The sequence below is a fragment of the Pseudorca crassidens genome, chromosome 8, assembly GCF_039906515.1.
Source record: "Pseudorca crassidens isolate mPseCra1 chromosome 8, mPseCra1.hap1, whole genome shotgun sequence".
In the NCBI taxonomy this organism is placed as follows: Eukaryota; Metazoa; Chordata; class Mammalia; order Artiodactyla; family Delphinidae; genus Pseudorca; species Pseudorca crassidens.
Window position 1 is genome coordinate 93762832 of NC_090303.1, and position 25046 is coordinate 93787877.

At 49.5% G+C, this 25046-nt stretch overlaps 1 protein-coding gene across 3 annotated transcripts in view; it reads right to left on the reverse strand.

The window, feature by feature from the left end:
* Nucleotides 1-284: 284 nt before the first annotated feature.
* Nucleotides 285-25046, reverse strand: part of DENND2A (DENN domain containing 2A) — a 104237-nt gene continuing 79475 nt past the window's right edge. For all 3 annotated transcript variants that reach the window (XM_067747200.1, XM_067747198.1, XM_067747199.1), the window contains 7 exons: nucleotides 23589-23737; nucleotides 9160-9337; nucleotides 7496-7537; nucleotides 3864-3981; nucleotides 3223-3468; nucleotides 1527-1613; nucleotides 285-631 (listed from right to left, as the gene is read on the reverse strand). In XM_067747200.1, the coding sequence (XP_067603301.1) occupies nucleotides 600-631; nucleotides 1527-1613; nucleotides 3223-3468; nucleotides 3864-3981; nucleotides 7496-7537; nucleotides 9160-9337; nucleotides 23589-23737 (852 nt within the window). In that variant the 3' untranslated portion in view covers nucleotides 285-599. The remainder of the gene's footprint in view (nucleotides 632-1526; nucleotides 1614-3222; nucleotides 3469-3863; nucleotides 3982-7495; nucleotides 7538-9159; nucleotides 9338-23588; nucleotides 23738-25046) is intronic.

The following is a 25046-nucleotide window of genomic DNA, read 5'->3' on the forward strand; positions in this document are numbered from 1 at the left end:
ACAGATTTGACTCCACTCCACTACCTGCCAGTCCTTTCCCCAAGAGGACTCCCGTCCCGACACCTGTGGTGTGGTGTCTGTAGTGTCTGTAGGCGTCGCCACAGTGCTCCCGCCTTCACCCCGCACTTGTCCCCAGTTCTGCCCAGAGGAGCACCTGGGGGCCGCCCCTTCCCATCTCCTCCTCTTGGCTCCAGAGCACAACTGCCAAGCAGGATGAACCAGGGAGAGGTGACACAGGGCAGGACAGTTGTCTTAGCCTTGGCATAATAAAAGGAAAACCCAAACACTTTTCTTTTTTTCTTTTTAATATCTAAGATAAAAAAAATTTAAAAAACCCAAAACCAACAACCAAAACAATCCGTTTGAATGTGCCTGGTCTCAGGTCCCATTTCCAGTGCTGTTCTAAAGAAGCGGCACCTTCCGGTGGCTCGGGGGGTCCCGGGTCCTGGGGAGAGCCCAGTGGTGGCCGGAAACCATCCCGGCCTTTATCCCAGCCCCTGGGACAACCAAGGACCCAACATTTCAGAAAGACCACCAGGACTGTTTTTAAGACACGCGGTTGCCCTAGGAAAAGTTCTCCCTGGAGGCTGGATTGAGGGCTATTTCTTGTGGAGAAACTTCATTTTATTGCCTAAAAAAAGAAAGTGAGAACATTTCACCAGGCAGACAAAGGGGCTGAGTTAAATCCTGCTCTTTTCACCCCAGAGGCAGTGCAGACAAGTGTGGCCTCCCCGCACCCCCCCAGAGCTTCACCCCAGAGCTCAGGAGAAGTTGGGGGACTTCGCCCTGCCTGGCTGCCCTCCTCGTGCCTCCCAGTGAAAAGGGGTCTTCCTCAGACTTGGGGAGTTTTGAAAGGAAGCATGTCAGAGCTGTAGATGTTGCTTCTGAAACGGTGATACAGGAAGCACTGACTGTAACACATCCCTGAGAGCCAAGTGAGGAGAAAACTCCCAGCAGCACGGGAGGCAGGCGGTCCCTTCCCAGGCAGCTGGCCATCCTGGCTGAGGCACCGGCACGCCCCCTGCAAGTCCTCCGTGGGGTCCTCCTCACCGCAGTTCCTCCTTACTGGGGCCTGCTTCCTCCTTCACCTTTTTCACTTTCTTCTGCTCCCTTTCCTAGCAAGGGCCTTTTTCCTGATTAACTGCAGTCCTTATGAAAATTCTTACATTTCCACCTTTTGGGGGCATCATCTGGAGGCTGGTCCAGGTCTTTACTGCCAGATATCTTTCTCTGGTTCCATTCCTCATGCTTCTAAGCCCAATACCCCAGAAGGTTTAAGAGTGTGGGAGATAATAGTGAAAGAACAGCAAGGCAGCCAGGGGCCCAGGAAAGCAGGGAGGGGGCCATTTGTGTCCTTTGCTTACGATCTGGGGACAGATTAGAACAGGTGGGTAAAATGCTGACTTGGCCCACTCGGTGCAGGCCTCAGAGCTCTGCATTATTAGGCCCCGGCTCTAGGGGAGGGAACTGGCCAAGACCCCATGGTCCGGAGGCTGCTGATGGGAACCGAGACCCCTAGGCCTCACCTAGTCCCTTCAGGAACTTGTTGACACCACTGTGTTCTCCACTGGGGAGTGTTTCCAGGTACTCTTGGGCTCGGACCTCAAAAAGACCTGTTGACAAGAGAAATCCCAGCCATTTTAGTTCCTTCTCTTCGTGCTTCTAGACATATCCATTTCCTTACTGCCATAGGAAAGAGAAACCTTGCTTCTGAGATGAAGTTGCTCCTATAAACATGCTCTGAATCATGAGATTTATAAGGGCTTGTACTGCCCTTATAATTGTCCAACCTGTGCAATAAGTGTCTTTGGAAAGCTGTAAAGCTAGCTCGTATGTGTAATCCTATCTTTACTGGACAAACGCCTTGCAAGCATGTACACCGTGCCAGGCCCGCGGTTTCAAAGATGAACCAGACGGCCTTGACTCGGGAGCTCCTGAGGGCTCCCTTTTCCTCGCATTCTCCCACAAGAGGGCCCCTGGCCAAGTGCTTTGGCCTCCTGGGAACCCGGCTGCCATCTGCAGACTCAGGAGGGCGGGCAGGCCACCTCTGAGGGCCCTTCAGTTCTCACCCGGGACTGGAGCCTCAGGCACGCTGTCTTCATCTCTTACTGATCTTCCACAGACGGGGCTCCTTCTGTGCTACTTTTAAGCCTTATGTCTCGCTCTCTCTATCAAATAGTGATCTGTGTACCCAGCAGGTCTTCTATTAAAAGGAATCCTTTCACCAGGAGTTGTGGGACTCATACTTGCTAATCCATTTTCTTTTGTCTCTTCAGATAGCACTCATCAGAACGCCTCAAGTGTGACAGACTCCCTTTCTGCCTTGCAAAGAGCTCTGGGAATGCAGAGCTTTGGTTCCTCAGATCAGTCTCTGCAATCGCAGCCCCAGAGGACACCAAGGCCTGGGCCAGCTGCTTCCCTGGCCCCCACCCTGGTCACTGTGAGGCATCTCCTCAGTGTTGAGCATCTTTCCCCTTCTCGGGTCTAGCTCCCATCTGGGATAGCCTTTACTGACATTTCTAGTTTTTAGATTCCCACAAGGACTTAAAATGATGTAAGAAAGAGATGGGAACGGTTTCATCCTCCTGGTGCACACTCCCTGCTCCTCCATCACTAGAAGCGTGATGGAGTCCAGCAACAGGGACAGGGAGACTAGGAGAGACAGGGGAACCTCACGGAGCGAGGGCTGGGGCGGGGCTGGGCGGTCTCGCGGAGCGATGACCCACAAACTCCACAGGTTGGGGCAGTCTCTGCCATCCTGCCTCCCCCATGGCCAGCCCGCTGGGCTCAGTGGCACCACGTACAGTGGAGGGCGTGGGGCCGTCCTCTCCTCCTCTATCCCATCCCCAGGTCCCGGAGGAGAGGCTGAGGAAGCAGGGCAGAGGGAACCAGAGGAGGCCTGAGGAAAAGGGAGGGGAAGGGAAGGGTGTCCTTGAGACTTTCGTTGAGCTGGGGAGAATAGAACAGGAGGGAACTTGCCACCAGAACCTGCAGTGTGGTTCTGGGAATGGGAAGCAGAGGGGAAGCGACGCCTGAGGAGACGGCAGGACATAGGGGCAGTTTCCCCAGCTCAGAGGTGGCGAGAATGAACGTCCTCCAGAGAAGGCTGCATGCTGTTCCCATCCGTGCCCTGGCCCCCGACCTTCCGCCCTGCGCAACACCCACCCGGGGTCTGGGCATCTCTGGCTGCCTCAGCCCCCCACAGGGAACATGCCTCCTGACCTTTGGCATCCTGCCGGCGCCGCTCCCGCTCCTGGATGAAGCCCCGGAACGTCTGGGTCTCCATGAAGACCTCCAGGAACCGGCGGAGGCTCTTGGAGGAGACGGCTTTGCGGAAGGCCTCTCGCTGCAGGGTCCTCTCCTCTCGCTCGCCCGCCGTCAGGAACAACGAGTAGTGGCCCACGATCTCCACGAAGAAGCGGACAAAGGCTTCGGATACCACTTCGTTCAAGGGGCTGGACTTGGGGCCTGAGCAAAATGGGGAAGGACCAGGACCGGTGAGGGCGAAGGGCTGAGGCAGAGCCTTTGGGACAAGCCAGGCACTAAGACAAGGATGCTAGCTCCCTGGATGGCAAACTGCAATGATCCACAAAAAGATTACCCACAGTGAGCACTCATTTCTTCCCACCTTTAAACAGATATTTTAGGGCCAAAATGGGGTGGGACAAGTCTTCCCCACAGCTCATTGTTAGAATGAGGTCCTGATAGAGGGGATGAGCGCCCAGCCTCTCTCCCTGTATACCTCTCTTGCCTATTTTCCTGCTTAACCCAGTGCCAAGTGGGACAGATGCCCATAGTCCATTTGCTCCCTGACTCCAATGATGGAAGAGTGGGTGCAGTCTGGGAGGTGGATGAGCATTTACCACGCTTGCAGTCTGGGGACCTGTCATCCTGGTCACTAGCCAGGTCATTCCTCTGTTCCAGAATGTGTTCCAGGGCTACCTGAAGCTTCCGGGGCAGAATGGAATCCTCGTCATCCATCTGTAAAGCAGAAAAAACAGGTGGGCCATCGCCCCGGTGCTTCTGGGGATGGTGGCTGCATCCTGGCCAGCAGGACACATTGGACACTGCAGGGCAGGCCTGGCAGGGTTCCTGGTTTAGTGGAAAGAACACAACTTAGAACTAGAGGTCTGAGGTTTGAATCTTGATTCCACTTTTTACAAGCTATGTGAGCCTCAGTTTCCCCACCTGTAAAATGGGCTATCAATCAGTATCTACCTCACCGTGAAGATTAAATGCACCATATAAGACGGTGATGAAAGAAACTGAAGAAGATATAAATTAATGGAAAGATATTCTGTGCCCATGGATTGAACGAATAAATACTGTTAAAATGTCCATACTACTTAAAGCCATCTATAGATTCAATGCAATCCTTATGAAAATTCCAATGACATTTTTCACAGAAATAGAAAAAACAATCGTAAAATTTGTATGGAACCACAAAAGACCTTGAATAGCCAAAACAATCTTGGGGAAGAAGAACAAAGCTGGAGGCATCATAATTCCTGATTTCAAACTTTATCACAAAGCTACCGTAATCAAGATAGTATGGTACTGGCAAAAAAACAGACATATAGAGGAACAGAACAAAATTGAGAGCCCAGAAATAAACCCGTACATATATGGTCAGCTAATATTTGACAAGGGAGCTGAATATTTAACGGGGAAAGGATGGTTTCTTTCTTTTTTTTTAAAAATAAATTTATTTATTTATTTATCTTTGGCTGCACTGGGTCTTCATTGCTGTGTGTGGGCTTTCTCTAGTTGCGGCGAATGGGGGCTACTCTTCCTTGCGGTGTGCAGGCTTCTCATTGCGGTGGCTTCTCTTGTTGCAGAGCATGGGCTCTAGGTGCATGGGCTTCAGTAATTGTGACATGGGGGCTCAGTAGCTGTGGCTCATGGGTTCTAGAGCACAGGCTCAGTAGTTGTGGTGCATGGGCTTAGTTGCTCTGTGGCATGTGGGATCTTCCCGGACCAGGGATTGAACCCATGTCCCCTGCCCTGGCAGGCGGATTCTTAACCACTGTGCCACCAGGGAAGTTGGAAAGGCTGATTTCTTAAATAAATGGTGTTGGGAAAACTGGACATCCACATACGAAGGAATGAAATTGGACCCCTATCTTATACGAATGAAATTGGACCCCATCTTATATGACTCACAAAAATTATGTGGATTAAAAAAAATTGGATTAAAGACTTAAGTGTAAGAACAGAAACTGTAAAACTACTAGAAGAAAATATAGGTGAAAAGCTCCTTGATATTGATCTTAGCAACAATTTTTTGGGATCTGATACCAAAAGCACAAGTAACAAAAGCAAAAGTAAACAAGTGAGAGTACATCACACTAAAAAGCTTCTGCACAATAAAACAAACAATCAGCAAAATGAAAAGGCAGCTTACAGAATGGGAGAATATATTTGTAAAGCATATATCTGATAAGGGGTTACTATCCAAAGTATATAAGGCACTCATACAACTCAATAGGAAAAAAAGATGGGCAAAGGACATGAATAGACGTTTTTATAGATGTGTATGTACGTGTATATACGTGTGTATGTGCATATATACACACAGATACACATACACACAATGGAATATTATTCAGCCATAAAAAAGAAAGAAATACTGGGCTTCCCTGGTGGCGCAGTGGTTGAGAGTCTGCCTGCCGATGCAGGGGACACGGGTTCATGTCCCGGTCCGGGAAGATCCCACAGGCCGTGGAGCGGCTGGGCCCGTGAGCCATGGCCGCTGAGCCTGCGCGTCCGGAGCCTGTGCTCCGCAGCGGGAGAGGCCACAACAGTGGGAGGCCCGCGTACCGCAAAAAAAAAAAAAAAGAAAGAAATACTGACTTTTGTGATAACATGGATAGACTAATACTAAGTGAAGTAGATAAGACAGCAAAAGGTAATACTGTATGTTCTCACTTATATGTGGAATCTAAAAAAACTGAACTCTGGGAATTCACTGGTCATCCAGTGGTCAGGAATCAGTGCTCTCACTGCCAGGGTCCCGGGTTCAATCCCTGGTCAGGGAACTAAGATCCTGCAAGCCCCGTAGTGCAGCCAAAAAAAAAAAAAGTTATATATATATATACACGAACTGAACTCATAAAAATAGAGAGTAGAATGGTGGCTACTAGGGGCTGAGGGGTGAGGGAAATGGGGAAATGTTGGTCAAAGGGTACAAACTTCCCGCTATAAAATGAATAAATTCTGGGGAATCTAATGTACAGTTTGGTGACCATAGTTAACATATACTTGAAAGTTGTTAAGAGAGTAGATCTTAAATGTTATCACTACACAAAAAAGGTAATTATGTGAGGCAATGGGGGGTTAACTAACCATACTGTGGTTATAATTTCTTAGCGTGTATGTACATCAAATCATCATGCTGTACATTTTAAACTTACATATGATATGTGTCAATAATATCTCAATAAAGCTGGGGGGAGATTAAATGCAACACAATTAATTTGTGAAAGTGCCTGGCACCTAGTGGCTCCTCAATCAATGTTTCCCACTGTCCCCTACCTTCCACCCCATGGGGTGGCTAGTTCTAATCCGGGGACTCGGGTCAGGGCAGATGACCAGTATTTTTTTTTTTTTTTTTTAACCAGTATTTTTTAAAGCTGGCTTTATGATCTGGGTCTCAAAGCAGGAAGGCCTTGGGATGGGCCTACCCAGAGGGGCTTTGGGAAGTGAAAGTAGATGGAACTAATGATAAAAAACAGGCATTAACATATATAACTTTTCAGTGGCCATTCCAAGTGTAAAAGCAGTCCTTCAGAATGCCCAGAAAGCCTTTATGTAATGATTCTTTGCAAGACCTGATAGGAGTCAGGCCTTTCTGGCAAGTGATAACAAGAAACTAACTGTGTATTACTTTCTCTGATAATGAAAGTAGTTTATAATCATTATAGAAAATATATGAAAGTATCAAAACAATTAAAAATCACTCATAATCTGTCTCCTTTTCAGTCTCCCATCCCAAGACGACCAGAATTAATGTTTTGGTGAGTTTTCCTTTCAATCTTTTTTAGAGTTTTATATATATATATATATTTTTTTTTTCTTTCTTGTTTCTATTCTTTTTTTAAAAAAAACAAGGTCAGCAAAATAGTGTATACAATTTTGCATCCTGATTTTTCCACTTCATATTATATCATGAAATTTGTTATCAAATATTATTGAAAAGCATGTTGAAAAAAGACAAGTGTCCATAGTTATAACCTATACAAAGATTCTAATTGTCAGTAAACCGTTTTGTGACAGAACACGTGGGAATCGATCCTTTGTCCAAAGCCCTCCTCTTTGGCCCCGTCTTCTGTCCTATCCTCAGTCAAGCCCTGGCCAGGGACTGCCCAAGCCCCTTGACCTGTTGTGCAATTTCAGGCACACAAGGGAGCCTTTCCGTAGCTGGAAAGCTGAGCTCCAAACAACAAAGAGCTGAAAACAGAGCAAGCAGTGGGTTGAAGCTGCACTTCTTACTCACCTGTCTGAGGAACCGATTGTTGACAAGATCGACCACAAGGACCTATGAGATAAGGAAAAGGGACTATTATTGTTACCAGGGCTTCCGGGATACAGAGATGGACGCTTAGCCTTCTTCCTTCTTGGCACCCAGAGTGGCAGCAGGGCTGGGGGTGGAGGGGGCCATTTGTGGTTTCCTGACATTGCCACTGTAGCCACAAACGATGAAGAGGGGAGGTGGGGCAAAGGGCTTTCCAGAAACACACACTTTCAACACTGTAACTGCAGGCTGGGACGTGTCTGGGCCACAAGCTGGACTCCCTGCCCTGTTCTCGGACTGGCTGAGGCAAAGCCACTCAGACTGTTTTTTAGCGTGTGGGTCACTGAGGAGGCGCTAGAGGCCACAGCCCCCCATCGTTCCCATTCCACTCGGTTCTGTCACACCCCCACCCACCAGGCCTCCCTCCTCCTACCTCCCAGTGACACACTTAGCCCTGTCATTTGTTTTAATAGGGTAGGAGGGGAGAGACCCAGAGGACTGGACCCAACGGGAGAGTAAGTCAAGCTACAGGTGCTGGGCTTCCATGAGTCAAGGCTTTCAGGCTAAAGCGCCTCCCTCCTCCCTCCTCAGAGTGAGGCTGAGACCCAGAGCCACAACTAGGGTGAAGCAAGTGAAGGGCCTAGGGCACGAAACTTAAGGAGGCGCTCACTCATAGGATCATGCAAGTGGCCGAGCCCCAGGCCTCAGCGTGGGCCACTGGCTCTGATGGAGGATGAGCAGGGGGCCTGGATGGCCACCATGATTGCACCAGCAGCGGGAATCATGGGCTCTGACACATGGCCCAGGAGTTAAGGGAGTGCTCTCCTTCCTTCTCACACCTTCTCCTGGGGTAGAACTGAGCCATTTGCGGGATTGAGGGTACCCAGGCAAACTCTTTGCAGTTCACAAACCCACACTCAAAGACCTGAGTCTGATGGTTAATATTTAACGGGACTTTAGGACTCTCTGGGCAATTAGAGGAGCTGCATCTGGGGACACGGGGAGGATTTCAGGCCCAGGGGTTCCCTGGGGGTTCAGGACTGCGCAGCGTCATTCAGTCCCCACGGTTCTGCTCTGACTGCTGGAGTTCTCAGTACACGGGGACAGACTATTTAAAGGAAGGGGCTGGGACTAAACATCCACAGAAATGCCAAGGGCTTTCCTCACTTGGATGCTAACTTGAAAATCCAGAACGCGATCATTAAAAACATTTTGGTTGTGGTCTTTTTAACTGATATGGAAAAGGACCTCCTTGTAGGAGCACAGTCTTTGTCAAGACTTCGTTATTAGCCCAAAGATAGTTTCCAGTTATTGTTCGCTCTTTGTGTGCTGTCTTCCCCCGGTGCTGCGGGGTGGAGAAGGGAAGGATAGGGTGGATGGCTATTTACGGATTAGGTGTATTAAAATCTGGGTAACTTGTTGATTGCTGCCCTTCTCAATGGGTATACATGGCAGTAGGTTCATTTAGAGGGGAAACCGAGTCTGCAGTCACTGAGGGTCTACTGAAGCCGACTTGGGGCGGCGAACTCCCAGACAAAGCTGTGGGGGCCCCTGCTCCCCGACCCTGCCTGCTGGCAGAGCCACAGCCAGCACCTCCCCTCTGCCCCACCCCACAGGCAGGGCACAGGGGACCTCCCTGAGCTCACCTCTTCCAGCGGCAGCTCCCTGAGCAGCGGCAGCGAGCTGGTGAGCAGCCCAATGAGGAAGGGGGTTGGCGAGCACACGATGTCGATCATGGCAGGTGGCAGCACAGGGATGTAGGTGTGCTGCCAGGTGAAGGGGTAGATGACCGCCACCATCGCGTGGCAGCACGTGGACAGGGTGCTGCAGTGGGGAGAGAGGGGAGAAAGGGCCGGTTTAGGGGAGGTGGGCAGCCTCCACGGGGAAGCCAGAGAGAGCTGTTCACACTCCAGCTCCCATTCATTCCTTCTCCCTCCCAAAACACCCCCAAACAACAAAAGCCTCTTTTCTCATGGGTACTCCTTCTCTTATTGAAGATGCTTTGTATGCAAACACACAGTCTCTCCGCCAAGCATGAAAGCCTAGGTGTGACCAAGGGAAAACAGGGTAAGTCCTTCAGCATTCATGTGCAGCCGTCCGCTCCAAATGGCTCGGTTTGTGTAAAAGCGAAACTCACATACAGTTGCTTCTTGCCCAGAATCCAAAACACAGAAAAATAACAACATTCAGAGAAATAGTCTCTCTTAAAGCAGAATGATCATAATGCAGCCTTTTAAAAAAAATATATTTATTTATTTATTTAGGCTGTGCTGGGTCTTAGTTGTGGCACATGGGATCTTTAGTTGCAGCATGCATGTGGGATCTAGTTCCCTGACCAGGGATCGATCCCAGGCCCCCTGCATGGGGAGCATGGAGTGTTACCCACTGGACCACCAGGGAAGTCCCATAATGTAGCCTTTTATTGGCAAACGCTGGGCCTTATGAATCGTGCGTGATCCACAGCGCTTTGCTCAGTGCCTGGATTCAAACTTAGTTTGTTGAATGAAGGGTGGATTATTTGGGATTATCACTTTGATATCATTTCTGTGGAGCGGAGCCGCAGCGCAGTGATGACTGGCGGCCTTCCGAGATGAGTGAGAGCAGACTTTCTCTTCTTCCTTGCAGCCGTTTCTTATCGCTACTGAGCCTGCTCACAGCAGCTCCCCTCTCCTCTCATTCTAATATGCTGTTTCTAAAATGCTATGGGATTGGAAACTTCAGAAGCTTGTTAGAAATGTCTAAGGTAAGAATAAAACAAAAGTGAGGGCCCAGTGGATTCGTCTGTGAGTATACCAAGTCATCTTCAGGGCCCTGTAACCAGCATTTCATTTGTTAGGACATCTTTTGAACATTTGCCCTGGTTCTCAGCTGTGCTCTGTTTACGTAAAGTTGCAGGGAAGCTGAGTTCTGGATAGATGAATGCTCCTTTACTAGGTTCCCATGATGTCAGGCACCTCCTATAATCTCATTGTCATAAAACTTTCCTGAGGCCGTTTAAAAAAATCACTTAGCTCTGGTTTACTTAAGGAAAAAAGAGGTGGATTAAAAGATATTGGCTAGGGACTTCCCTGGTGGTCCAGTGGTAAAGAATCCGCCTTACAATGCAGGGGATGTGGGTTTGGTCCCTGGTGGGGGAACTAACATCCACATGCCGCGGGGCAACTAAGACCACACGCCACAACTACGGAGCTCCCACGCCTCAACTAGAGAGCCTGTGTGCCACAAACTAGAGAGCCGAAGCGCCACAACTAGAGCGAAGCCCACGCCCCACAATGAAGAGCCTGCAATGCCTCAAAGAAGGTCCTGCGTCTTAGCCGCATTTAAGACCAACACAGCCTAAAAAATAAATAAAATAAATATTAAAAAAAAAATGAATTAAGCCAGGCAGAAAGAGACAAATATTGTTTGATTCCACTTATATGAGGGACTTAGGATAGGCAAATCCATAGAGACAGAGTAGAATAGAGGTTAGCAGGGGCTGGCGGAAGGGAGAGTGTTGCATTGTTGCTTAAAGGGTACAGAGTCATAGCTGAGATGATGAAAAAGCTCTGGAAAGGGATAGTAGTGATGGTTGCAAACACCGTGAATGTACTTAATGCCACTGAATCGTACACTTAAAAATGATTTAAATGGTAAATTTTATGGTTATGTATATTTTACTGCAATAAAAAAAGCAGGGCTTCCCTGGTGGCACATTGGTTAAGAATCTGCCTGCCACTGCAGGGGACATGGGTTTGAGCCCTGGTCTGGGAAGATCCCACATGCTGCGGAGCAACTAAGCCCGTGCACCACAGCTACCGAGCCTGTGCTCTAGAGCCCGCTCGCCACAACTACTGAGCCCGCATGCCACAACTACTGAAGCCCTCGCGCCTAGAGCCTGTGCTACACAACAAGAGAAGTCACCGCAATGAGGAGCCCGCCCACTGCAACGAAGAGTAGCCCCCGCTCACCACAACTAGAGGAAGCCCGTGTGCAGCAACAAAGACCCAACACAGCCAAAAATAAATGAATAAATTTATATATATATAAAAGAAAGCAATCCCCCCCAAATCATTTAAATTCCTCTGAATCTAGTGAGTTCCTCTGAATCTAGTACCCCCTGAGACATCCTTAAAATATACACTAGCCCTCTTTTCTATCCTGCTCCGACTTTGGGGCCCCTAACCTAATAAGGGTAATGTTGAATCTTGTCCATTTATCAGCATGTCTCCTAACCCTCCTGTTCTCAATCTTAGCAAATAGTCAATCTCCTAATACTCACTGGAGTCATGAAATGCCTCTTAGTAGCATAGCATCCACATATTTCACTGACATTTGGTCTTGTGTTTTCTTTCAAATGATCACTCCCAAAATGAGAAAGATGCTACCCCAACACTTTTGTTTTTATCACTATAATACCTTCTTTATTAGCTGAGTAAGGGTGAGACAGACTAAAGTTCAGACTTATACCAAGGAGAGCAACATCAATAATTCAGCCAGCAGCTTGGGGTGAAGTGACTCCTGCCTTTCAAAGGATCTTCTTGAAAAGCACAGAAGCATTTTTTCTTAAGGCATCACTTTCTCCTAGATATCAAGAACATTGATACTTTTAGTGAATTGCTTACCATTTATGTTTAATTTCCTTGATCTATATAGATCACTGAATGTGTTGAATTCACTTTATTCTAAATCTTTTTGATTTTTAGGACTAATCTGTATTTGTGTGTGGCCAGTCTACAAATTTGATCTGCTCAAGTACCATGGGTGTGAGGTCATGACTTAGAAAACTAGAAGGACATTAAACTATAAACAAGGATAGTTGTGTCTAGAACAGGTTTTTGCAGACTATATTTACAGCCCATTGGGGGTCTTGAAATAATTTCAGTGGGTTGTTATTAGCATTAAAAACAACTACCGGGCTTTCCTGGTGGTGCAGTGGTTGGGAGTCCGCCTGCCGATGCAGGGGACGCGGGTTCGTGCCCCGGTCCGGGAGGATCCCACATGCCGCGGAGCGGCTGGGCCCGTGGGCCATGGCTGCTGGGCCTGCGCGTCTGGAGCCTGTGCTCCGCGACAGGAGAGGCCGCAGCAGTGAGAGGCCCGCGTACCGCAAAACAAACAAACAAAACAAACAAACAAAAAACCCAAAACTACCACAGAAAGAATAGAATAGAAAATAAGAGAATATGTTGCATTTTTTCCAGTTGTAAATGACTATCTGTGTGTATTATGTGGGTGGTATATTGGGTCTGAACGTAAAATGTATTTCTTTTTAAAAAATTATTTATTTTTTTGGCTGCATTGGGTCTTAGTTGTGGCACGTGGGATCTTTGTTGCGGCACGTGTGCTTCTCTCTAGTTGTGGCGTGTGAGCTCCAGAGTGCATGGGCTCTGTAGTTTGCGGCACGTGGGCTCTCTAGCTGAGATGCGCAGCCTTAGTAGTTGTGGCACACGGGCTTAGTTGCCCCGTGGCATGTGGGATCCTAGTTCCCCGCCCAGGGATCGAACCCGCGTCCCCTGCATTGGAAGGCAGATTCTCTACCACTGGACCACCAGGGAAGTCCCTAAAATGTATTTCTTATTGGGGACTGCAGTAAAAAGGCTTGGAAGCCAATGATTTGGACGAGAGAACTGGTGGGGGCGGGGGGTGGAGACAGGTAGACAGTGATGGTTGAGTTGGAATTTTGACATTTACGTGTTTTACTAGGATGTTGGTTTTCATTTCCAAGTGACTAGAGGGAGTCCCTTAAAAGAGACCCTAAGAAGGAATTCCCTGAAGGAAGCCTTGTGCATGAAATCCACCTCTTTTTATAGCACATTTGTTGTTAAGTTCCTAAATATTACTTGGAGAAAGAGTGGATCATGCGATGGTCCAGGCCACAGACGCTGTCATCCACGGTCTCTTCAGCAAGTCTCAGAAACTCTCACTTTAGTCAATTCACTAAAGGAGAATAAAAATTTAGCACTCATGTTTAACAGTCCGTTTACAGGGGACTTCCCTGGTGGTCCAGTGGTTGAGAATCTGCCTTCCAATGCAGGGGACGTGGGTTCGATCCCTGTCGGGGAACTAAGATCCCACATGCTGTGGGGCAACTAAGCCCATGTGCCGCAACTACGGAGCCCACACCACAACTAGAGAGCCTGCACCTAACTAGAGAGAAGCCCATGAGCTGCAACGAAAGATCTTGCATGCCGCAACTAAGACTCGATGCAGCCAAAAATAAATACGTAAATATATAAATAAATATTACAAAAAAGAGTCAGTTTACATTTCAGAGATGTGATTTAAGCATTTTTGACTCCAGGGAAGTTATAGAATCACAGAATTTTAGTCCTGGAAGTGATTTTAGAGATGGAGTGCATCGTCTTTTGAATTTTATACTAACAAGCCCGAGGCTAAAAGAGGTTAAAGTAGGGACTTCCCTGGCAGCACAGTGGTTAAGAATCTGCCTGCCAACGCAGGGGACACGAGTTCCAGCCCTGGTCTGGGAAGATCCCACATGCCACGGAGCAACTAAGCCCATGCACCACAACTACTGAGCCTGCGCTCTAGAGCCCGTGCTCCACAATAGGAGAAGCCACTGCAATGAGAAGCCCATGCATCACAACGAGGAGTAGCCCCCGCTTGCCACAACTAGAGAAAGCCCATGCACAGCAACGAAGACCCAACGCAGCCAATAAACAAATAAATAAAATTAAAATAATAATAAATAAATAAATAAATAAAATAAAAGAGGTTAAAGTAACCTCTGCATTCAGGATGGGGGGAGAGTGGGGACAGAGGAGTTCTGCAGACTTGGGATGGTAAAGAGATACACACTGAGGAATGGAGGTACGAAGAGGCCCGGCCAGAAGCCTTTGGGTTTTTCTCAGTCGCTGCAATAGAAAAATACAACTGTTTTTTCCCAACTCAAAGAAAAGGCCTCCCGCCCTTCTGCTTTCTTTTGGCCTCATCCCTAGAAGGAGAAAGTCTAATGGGTTCTCCTTTCTCTGTGCTGCTGCAGCGCTTTGTGTCTCCTGGCTGAAGCCCTGCAGGGCCGGGGTTGGGGGACAGGGTGTGCCTGGCTTAGGTGCAGTGAGTGTGAACCAGCTGGACTGGGAAGGTGTTGGAACAAGTTGAGAAGATAATGATGAGCAACGCCAGAGCTAGATACATCGGGCCGGTGAATAAATGTCACAAAAGAAAGAAGAAATTCATTCATTTCACTGGAACGCAGGGAGCTAAAGGACAACTGTACTCAGTTTGATGACAACTCACTGCATCACCTGTTGGCCATGTAGCTAGGTGCTGCCACTGTTTGTGATTTCTCCTAACAAGTGGTTTTTGTTTGTTTGTTTTTTGAATAGTCTGATTCGCTGTTGCAGCTGGGTCCCAATGTTCCACACCTGGTTCCCACTGCCACCTCGTTAGCTGGCACCTGTGGAACCCAGCGTGTCAGGAGCCACATGGCAGGTGGGCAGTGCTGGCAGCGTCACATCCCTCTTGCTTTCCAGCTCCACCAATATTCTAAACAAAAGTTCTGCCTCTTGAAACACTATAAGGAAAGGTCAGATTCTGTATATAATACAGCTAGTGGCAGCTCTTCCCCCAAAATAAATGGTGGAAGAGAAAAGAAGGGGTTATTCTGAGTGTAGCCTGTCGAAATTTTATTCCCCGACTCGTGAAGGCTAGAGGAGCCTTCCATGGGGGTGGGTCCTGCTGGGATTGGTGGTTTCTTAGGAACATGCAGAGAACAGTCTGTGGTTCTGGGGATGCTAAGGATGACTCTTCAAGTTCGCTTGCCCCTTAATGTGTAGCCTTACTGAGCATCTGCTGGTTGAAGGACAGGCAGTGTTTTTGAAGGAAGTCCTAGGAAGAGAGCCCTGGAAGCTGGCTTGCATTACAGTGGGGGTGGAGGAACACCAGGGCCCGCAGCTGTGATCAATTCCTACAAAAGCGAGGTGGGGGAGGAGATGCCCCAGTGGGAGGTTGCCTGGGCCACAAGGTTAAAAGATGGGCACAGGGGAGAAGGGTCAGGTCTCAGAATGCTTTGCCATTCTGTGGTGTTTCCTGAGGATTGAAGCATCAGTCCAGAGACATCAGGATACACTTGTGACTGCTTAACTTCTCCTGGAGAAGACACTATGGTTCTGGTTGCTACAAAGCCCTTGTGCCCTACTTGGGGTTACTGTGCTGGGCAGCCTCCCAATTCACCTAGCAACCAGTAAGAATCAAGCACAGAGCTTTCTCTAAGATGCTACCAGAAAAGTAAATGATGAGTTTCCAGAGTTGGACAGACCCCAGGAATTTGAAGGATGAGCCCATCAGCATCCTTTAGCATATTCCAAGCAAAGCGTCTCTCCTACTGTGCATCAATCCCAGGAACGTGAGTGAAAGGTAACTCGGATCTAGTCTGGGGCCTGGTGAGACCTAGTAGGAGGTGGCTGCCGTATTTCCATTACTATACTTTCAAACCCTGGAGTAATGTGTCACCGAGTTAAAAAGAACACAGCCTGGGCCTCAAGAAAACTGGGTCTGCTGCTCTCTGTGTGATCTCAGGTAAAGCCCTTCTCCAGGCTTTAGATTCCTCATCTTTGACGTGAGGAAAGTGGACGTTCCAGCTTTAACATCTACAAACTATGAACTATAAGAGAGAGAGAGGGCTTCCCTGGTGGTGCAGTGGTTAGGAATCCACCTACCAATGCAGGGGACACAGGTTCGAGCCCTGGTCTGGGAGGATCCCATATGCCGCAGAGCAACTAAGCCCGTGCACCACAACTACTGAGCCTTTGCTCTAGACCCCGCAAGCCACAACTACTGAGCCCATGTGCCACCACTACTGAAGCCCGCATGCCTAGAGCCTGTGCTCCACAACAAGAGAAGCCACCGCAATGAGAAACTCGTGCACCGCAATGAAGAGCAGCCCCCGCTCACCGCAACTAGAGAAAGCCCGCGTGCAGCAATGAAGACCTAACACAGGCAAAAAATGAAAGGAAGGAAGGAAGGAAGGAAGGAAGAAAAGAAAGAGAAAGGAAAGAAAAAAAGAAAGAAAGAAAGAAAAAGAAAGGAAGGAAGGAAGGAAAGAAAGAAAGAGAAAGGAAAGAAAGGAAGGAAGGAAGGAAGGAAGGAAGGAAGGAAGGAAGGAAGGAAGGAAGAAAAGAAAGAGAGAGAGAAAGCCAGGAAGTGGAAATAGGAGCCAGGAGCTGGAAACAGCGATATTGAAAAGAACCAAGGCCTGTCATCGGAGGGTAATTGTATAGCTCATTAGCAGAGACAGGACAGAAGAGCAATGGCGACACCTCACTCTGAGCAACTAATGGATACAAGTGCTGGAGAGTTTTTAAACTGCTGCAGTAAGGCCCCAAAAGACTACACACAAAGCCAGCATAGCCTGGGAGGGATCTGAATCCGAGGGAAGAACTGGAGTACGCTTCCAGCCCGAGATTCTGTCAGTGATGGATTTGGAGTAGAAGACAATTTGTGGCTATGCTACTGTCTAAATGTTGCTTCAAATGCTATCTTCTTGGTGTTTGTAGGCAAAAATAGGTAGTTAATATATAGTCAGTCTGACGGCATTGTGCTATTAAAATTGCATTTTTCATAGCACTCTGCTGAATTAAATGTAGGTATCTCCCTGCCAGCCACTCTGAGGACCTCTGAAGTAGTATTCTGGGTGCCAGACCACCAAGATGGCAGCTACTCACACTTTTGGGTAGGCCTTGGCAAGCTCACCTGCCTGGAGGGGACAGGCCACAAACCCAACCTTTTTCTGAGATGGCAAACATTGCTGGTGCAACTGATTCCAGACAAGATAGGGGACCCCATTTAAGCTTACAGAAACTGATTAAAAATGAACCAAAAGGAACACACAACAAGATGAAGGTGCACAGCTACACATGGACTTATTTGCTTAGTTATCCCATGTCAAGGCCAAGGTTCAAACTCTAAATTTGTCAAGATTCGACCACCGAATCCTATCTATCATTAGCTAGAAGTCTGTCATTTGGCTTCTGGTCTTAATGCACTACAAAAAGATAAGAAGTAAATTTCTTGAATATTAAAAACTTCATCCTGGGACTTCTCTGGTGGCGCAGTGGTTGAGAATCCGCCTGCCAATGCAGGGGACATGGGTTCGAGCCCTGGTCCGGGAAGTTCCCACATGCTGCGGAGCAACTAAGCCCGTGCGCCACAACTACTGAGCCTGTGCTCTAGAGCCCATGAACCACAACTACTGAGCCTGTGTGTTGCAACTATTGAAGCCCGCATGTCTAGAACCTGTGCTCCGCAACAAAGAGAAGGCACCGCAATGAGAAGCCCGCGCACCACAATGAAGACCCAATGCAGCCAGAAAATAAATAAATAAATAAATAAAAACTTCAACCTGTCTACAACTTTTGTACAAATTGTTTATGTGCAGCTCTGACTTTATTATTCAGCCTAGTTGTAGATTTGGCCAAAACTTTGGGAACTGAAATTAATAAACTAAAAAACAAAATGTTTATCATCAGAGAAATGAAGAAAGGGGTATAGGGAAATATTTATTTGGGTTGTTATGACAACAGAACAAGCCATCACAACAACATTCTTTCTTTTTCATCTGCTAAACTTTGGCTTGACAGAGCCTTAAGAAACACTAAGCGTCCACCCTAGAGATGAAACGGAGCAGAAATGTTATTCTAAATTCGATAGATTTTTGGCTCAACTTAAAACCCTTCTGTAACTCACACGGTGTTTGCCACGGCTCCCAGCTCTTCCCTCTTGCAGTGGGCAGCCGCAGCTGCGGTGCTGAGCAGATGAGTCGTGCGATGCGGAGGGTGCTGGTGGCAGTGACTACAGGCCTCAAGCAGGCTAACGTCCGCCCCGCGAAGTCACGGGGCCACTCCCTGAGTTTGCAGCATGCCCTGTTCTCATGCCCTGCTCTGTGGTCTTAAGAAGACTGGGGCTACGGATGGCAATCGGGAGAGGCCCGCTTCTCGCTAAGCAGGGCTGGAACTCAGTGCATGTGCAGCCTGTAGAGAGCGGTGCCAGCTGATGAGGATGAAAGTACCGGCGGAACTTAGGCTGAAGGCTTTCTTCATAGACTTTCCCAGGTCCGACAGCTTGCGGCCAGCTACTTGTTTGTCATGGCCTGGCTGAAAAACACTTCAATCCCCTCTAGCTATTTTCCCGTAAATCAGAACTAGACTGAGGCTGAGGCCTCCCAGAGGAGTACCCTTAGGCGGAGCGGAGGAGAGAAGGAGGGTTCTGGCTTTCTCCCTCAGTGACGTCACACCCACCATGCTTTTTGGTGGCGTTTCTGTGCTTCAATCATTAGCTAGGTCTCTGCCTCCCAGGTGAGGCAGACTTCTGTGCGCGCTCCCTGTTAGGGGAGGGGGCACATCTGCGGGTCAGAGAGGCCCAAAAAGAGAAGGCCGTGCTGAGGCCCCCTCAGAAGAGGGCAGTTAAAGCTGCAAGAGGAGGTGCAGAGGGTGCCCCCAGCTGCTGAACACAGGCTAGAGCAGAGGCCTGGGAATCCCATGAAAGCAGATCCACAACATGGTGTGTATTTATCTTTAACCCACATAAGGTGAGGAGGGCCATTAGCGGAGCACTCACAGTGAGTTACCTCAGCGTCTCACCGCCCTGAAGTGCCCACAATCAGAATCCCTCTAAGGGAAACGCTATCTGGATGGTTAATACTGAACCAGATCCCCGGGGAGAGAAGTGGGCCTCCGTGAGGGTGGGGAGGGGCAGATGTCTGGTTATAGGGCTGACTTTCCCTCAGTAGCGCCTTCATAGAATCCCAGAGCATTTGAGCTAGAGGGGTCCCACAGGAATTACACAGTCTACTCCCCCACTTCACAGCTGGGCAGATGAGGTGGTTGTCCCCTGGGGCACTTTTAAAAAAAATTTATTTTATTTATTAATTTTTGGCTGCATTGGGTCTTCATTGCTGCACGCAGGCTTTCTCTAGTTGCGGAGAACAGGGGCTACTCTTCATTGTGGTGCACGGGCTTCTCATTGCGGTGGCTTCTCTTGTGGCGGAGCACAGGCTCTCGGCGCACAGGCTTCAGTAGTTGTGGAGCTCAGGCTCAGTAGTTGTGGCTCACGGGCTCTAGAGCGCAGCTTCAGTAGCTGTGGTGCACGGGCTTAGCTGCTCTGTGGCATGTGGGATCTTCCCGGACCAGGGATCGAACCTGTGCCCTCTGCACTGGCAGGCGGATTCTTAACCACTGCGCCACCAGAGAAGCCCCTTGTTTTTAAAAATATTTATTTATTTATTTGGCTGCGCAGGGCCTTAGTTGCGGCAGGTCGGATCTTTAGTTGCAGCATGTGGGCTCTTAGTTGCGGCACGTGGGATCTTTAGTTGCAGCAATGTGAGCTCTAAGTTGCAGCATGCATGTGGGATCTAGTGCCCTGACTACGGATCAAACACGGGCCCCCTGCCTTGGGAGCGCGGAGTCTTAACCACTGGACCACCAGGGAAGTCCCCCCTGGGGCACTTTGGAAATCACAGGATGCCTGAGGTGGATGAGTCCTGGGTCAGGAATTGGGGTGGGGGGACCTTAGTAAGTCCTGGAGTAAGATTGCTGGGAGGGCAGACACCAAGGAGCACAGTGCCAGGAGGCCTGGGGCACCCTGGTCCACAAAGTCAGAGAATATCATAGCTGGGAGAGACTATGGAGGTCACCCAGTCCACCTGCCTCACTGGGGTCCCGGCTGGAAGGCTGAAGGCTGTAAGGGAGGGTGGGCCCTGGGGAGAAAAGCACAGATGTCTTAGCATCTTCAGGAGACAATTCTAGCCTGATTGCCAAGCACCAAGGGGGTCCTAATGGCATGTTTTTAAAAAGACTGTAGACGGACAGTCTCACAGACACTACCTCCCCCCACCCCCCCACCACCACGGAGGCCTGCTCCGCTTCCTCCTTTGCCCTGGAGCCAGCTGACCTTGTCTGAATCCCGGCCCTCCCACTGACCCCTCCCTCCCTTGAGCAAAGTGACTTAACCTCTGTGTGCTTTTTAGCTTCCTCCTAATAGAACCTAACTGACTGAGTTGTCAAGAGCCTGAGAGAATACAGGCCCAATGCTTAGAGGAAGGAGCCGGGTCCAGGGCAGCTTCCAGCGCTCCCTGTTCTCACGGTTGCGCTGTTGTTATTCTCTCATGGTTGCGCTGTTGTTATTCTCATCAGGTTCGCTCACGCTGTGTTTCCTTCTCTTCCTGCCTCAGAGCTCTCAGGGCCTTTCTTTCTTTATTTCCCCACCTCTTCAGGTCCACATGGAACTAGTGTTGGGTGGAAAGATAATTTATTGGGCAAGAGAGAGAACACTTTGAGCCATTTGTAACAGGACAATCATGGGCTGCTTCTGCGGACCATGAGATGACACTGAAGCCCCAGCAAGTCAGCGCTCCGAGGGGCCGGTCCCAGGCAAGCCCTTGTTTCCTAAATGAAGAGACCCGGGGCCAACAGCTGAGGATGTTCAGGCCTCCTCCCGATCCGGGAAGACCCCTCTTGTGTGATGAGAGATGGACGTGCAAGCCTGAATGTTGTAAAGGGTCTAAACATGTAACTCAGGTATTTTATACGCACATGCATGCACAGGCACACACTAATTAGTGCACCATGGCCCGGCTCCGGACCCAAAGGCGGCGCCAGAATTATCCATGTCCCTGCCCCCGCCTCCTCCCCTACAAAAACCCTGTCTCCTCAGTGCCCCACGTCTGGCAGCTGCTGCAAAAGAAAACAGCCAGTGGGCAGTAAGGGCCCTATGGCGAGAACGGCGCGCAGCAGCTACAGCTGGCATCTCACGCTCTCGTGGGTGTCTGCTGCTTGAAGAAACTAAATCTCTCAGGGCAGAGTGCCAGGCACCATGGCAGGTGGGGTGACGAGAGAAACAACCAAGTCCCTCTAATCAGAACACCGCGGTGACTTGTCTCCTGCCAGAGCAGGAGGGGAGGGGGCTGGGAGGACCGACCAAGACCCAGGGTAGGGCAGGCTCCATTCTCAGGGATGGGGTCCCTTCACCGTCCATTGTCTCTCATTACAGCAGCTCCGTGTGAGGGGATGCCCAGAGTTCAACCTGTCAACCCAGAAATCTGTCCAGGGACAAGGTAGACGTGGCCAAGTCCCTTCCCAGACATCTCTGTCCTAAGTACTTCCCGGTGTCTTGGTGCCCTGAGCCTCTGACACATGCCCTCTGTTGCCCTGCAGGGATGCACTGGTCTTTGATGAGGCTCCCCTCCCTTTCTGTTCCCAGCTTCTCTTTCATTGTACCTTCATGAGAAAGACAGGTGATACTTTCTGTTCTCCTTCCCCCTGAAGAAAGCCTGGATTAGGGCGGGGGCCACAGGCCCTGGTGGCTACTCCTCTAGAGGCACACCCACCTTCTCAGACATTTTCTCAGGCTGGACCCTTCCCGAGCCTAACATCTTTAAACCAGAAGCAAGCGTCTCAAGGGACTGTTTGTCCCATCTCCACTCCTGGTAAGCCTTCTACTCCTTGCCTAGGTCTTTCTGAGATCCATCATTTTCCCCTCCCCCAAAGGAAAGCCTGAGAATTCTACAACTAAAGACGTGGGGGAGTGGGGGATGGTAGGGCTTCCAGAGAATACAGACAGTTACTCGAGTGCTGGTGAAATCCCATCCTGGTCACGGAAGGGTTATTTCTCAGCCTTAGCTTCCAGGGCCCTAACCCAGAGAACTCTCTGGTCCGAATTCCCCAGTGCCCAGGGAGCTTGGAGAGCTGCCTGGCGCCCAGCACCAGCTGCAGGCTATAGGCAGGGCCTGCTTCCTGAGCTGACAAAAGTACACAGGGAGTACAATAACTATGACATTAAAAGTGAATAGCTAGCTCAAAGGCAGGGTGGGAGCAGCCTGGGAGTAGCCAAGTGGCTGCCGTCCAAAGGGTAGCATCATCAAGGTGACCAGATGGGCTGCGGCGAAGAGAGGGCTGGATTCCATTTCCCACCACGCCTCCTGAGGGACCCCACATTCATACACCTTGTCCTTTCCATGCTTCTTTCCCTTTTCGTCTTCCTCCCTTTTGTTTCTAGAGTTGAGAGTCATATTTCCTCTCCAAACCACAGTTCTCCAAGTTTTGTGTTTTGGCATTTCTTCTTTCCAGATGGACTCTCAGCTGGCCTCCCTGCCTCTCCTGCGGTTGGCCCACCTCTAGCTGGGCCCCATATCTCAGCCCTTCCTGGAATTGCAGCCACCACTTGTGCAACTATGTCCTCAGGTCCAAAGCGAGGAAGGCTCTGATTCGGTATTTTGAAATGATGAAAATGCCAGGAATTTTTTTTTTTTCTTTTTTAAAGTTCAGAATTAACCCAAATCCCTACCTGTATCTCCTTCAGGATCTTCTTTGATTTGTGGCCTGGGCTTTGCAAATCACTGAATGTGACCACGAGGATGTGGGTGCATCCTACTGGGCAATGAGTTTGTGTGTGTGATTTACGTTAGTACTGAGAGGAAGGGATGCCTTAGGCTGTGTCTCTGCTTTCCACCACAGTCCTGCAGCCCTCCAAGAACCGGGCCTTGCCCATCTCTGCCAGTTCCTGGCTTTCTTCTGGGCTTTCCTCTCTGCTCAGCCACACTGAGCTGCTTTGCAAGTTCCTGAAGGCGATGCTCTTGGCCTCTCGTCTCCCTGCCTTTGTACAGACAGCTCCTTTTGCCTGCTATGTGCTTTCTACTTGCTCTTCATCTTAAGACACAGGGAACTCGCCTCCACTGGGAATGAGCACCCTCCTTGGTCTCCAGAATGCTCTGCCTCTAGTCAGCCTTTACATGCTGCTGGGTGGTCTGTTCACCTCTCCATTCCCCGCCTTGGACTGAGGCCTCTTTGAGGACAGCTCTGTGTCTTTAATGCCTCTTTCCTTAGCACATGGAAGGGTGCCCAGCACAAAGCAGAATGAGTGAAAAGTAGACCAAGTACCAGAAAAGTAGTGCACAGAAGTGCGGGCTCACCTCACTTTACACAACTGGTGTGCCTCACAAACCTCCAGCCTTAGCTGTCCACTGACTCACACCCCTTCTTCCGAGGAGCTGCCTCTGCAATCCCAGGCAGTCCCTACCCCACAGATTCCAGACGGTGTGAGACGCCCGCCGCTCAAACACCTTAGCAGGAGTAGCCACGGGTGGTACCTGAGTTTGTCTGCGATGAAGATGACCCTCCTTTCCAGAAGCAGGGAGGCAAAAACACAGAGCAGGTGTCGGACGCTGAGACAGGAAAAGAGAGACTCAAAGTCCACGTGTTCGAGCCGGGAGTCCAGAGGGCGGCACAGTTCAATCACCTGCCGGGAAACAGGAGCAGCATGAGGGGGGCCAGGCCTCTCACACGCAGTGCAGACCTGGGGCTCTGCGATCTGCAGCAGGGGTGGCCCACTGCCAGTGGAAAAGGGAAAGAGAAAAAAAAGGAAAACAAAAGGGACTGGGAAAGGAAAGATCACAGGAGATTGGGGAAGGAGGTGTGTTTGGTAGGGACTCAGTCTCACAGCTGCGTGTGAGGACAGTTTGGACGGAGGTGGGAAGAGAGGACTGCAGAACAAGAGGCCCTCGGCCCAGGATGGTTGGAGACCCTCCTTGTCGATAACATATCTGGAGCCCACACAGGGAGTTCTATGACTGTTGAGGTCCTGTCCCTCGCAGTCCCACAGCAAAGCGTCTCCGTCTCACATGGGAATCACAGGCTCACGCAGAAGGACCAGCAGATCCAAGCACCTCTTTCAAGACTCACCTCCTCTAGAAGGTGATTCGTAATGAACTCACCCCATTCCAGCCCCTTCCCAGTGATGGCTCTTTCAGCTTGTATGCTTAGTGTGCGTATCTTCTCACTCCGTACTTGCTGAAATGTTCCTGAGTTCAAGTCATTACTCATGTGCAGGTTTTTCTTTTTAAATAGCTGACTCCTTCTTGGTGAGCAGAGACTGGCTTCTACTCTCAGCACGGCACCTGCCTGGTGCTGCCCACACAGTGGGGCTCACTAAGGTTGACACCCCCATGGCCAAGCCACCTGTGTCTGTAGGGGTAGTTTAGGATTCTCCAGCAACAGGGAGACTGCTCCTCTCTGTGCTGGGAAGTTGGGTTGTTCCAGAATATCCCAGACACATCCTCATCCTTCCTCTGTCCCCAGAGGTGACCTGCTCTTCCGAGGGCCTTTAGAACTGGAGACTCAAGGCTGAATGGGACCTGCCCTCTGATATCCACAGAGTCACACACAGGGAATGGGAAGGATGAAAACAAGCTCTGGCATCAAATCCCAGCCCAGCCAAGGAAAGGGACATGCTTCAAAGTCTAGGATGAATAAAAAGTAGTACCTGAGCTTATCTTCCCTGAAAAGAATCTGCTTTACACTATAAAGTGGTAGAGGTGATGCAGACCAAAAACCTGAATAGGTTTAAATACGATTTATGAAGGTAGTAGGCTAATAAGAGAAGCTAAAGATGTTCACTGCCCTGGCACAGTTCTGAGCCAGAATCCTGGGCTGGATGGACTGGACTTAGGGTGGAATTTATGATACTCTTAGAAATGGGTGATCTGGGCCAGCCTGAGGAGCAAGAGGACATCACTGAATATGACAGCCCACTGGAAGCCAGCCCCTGG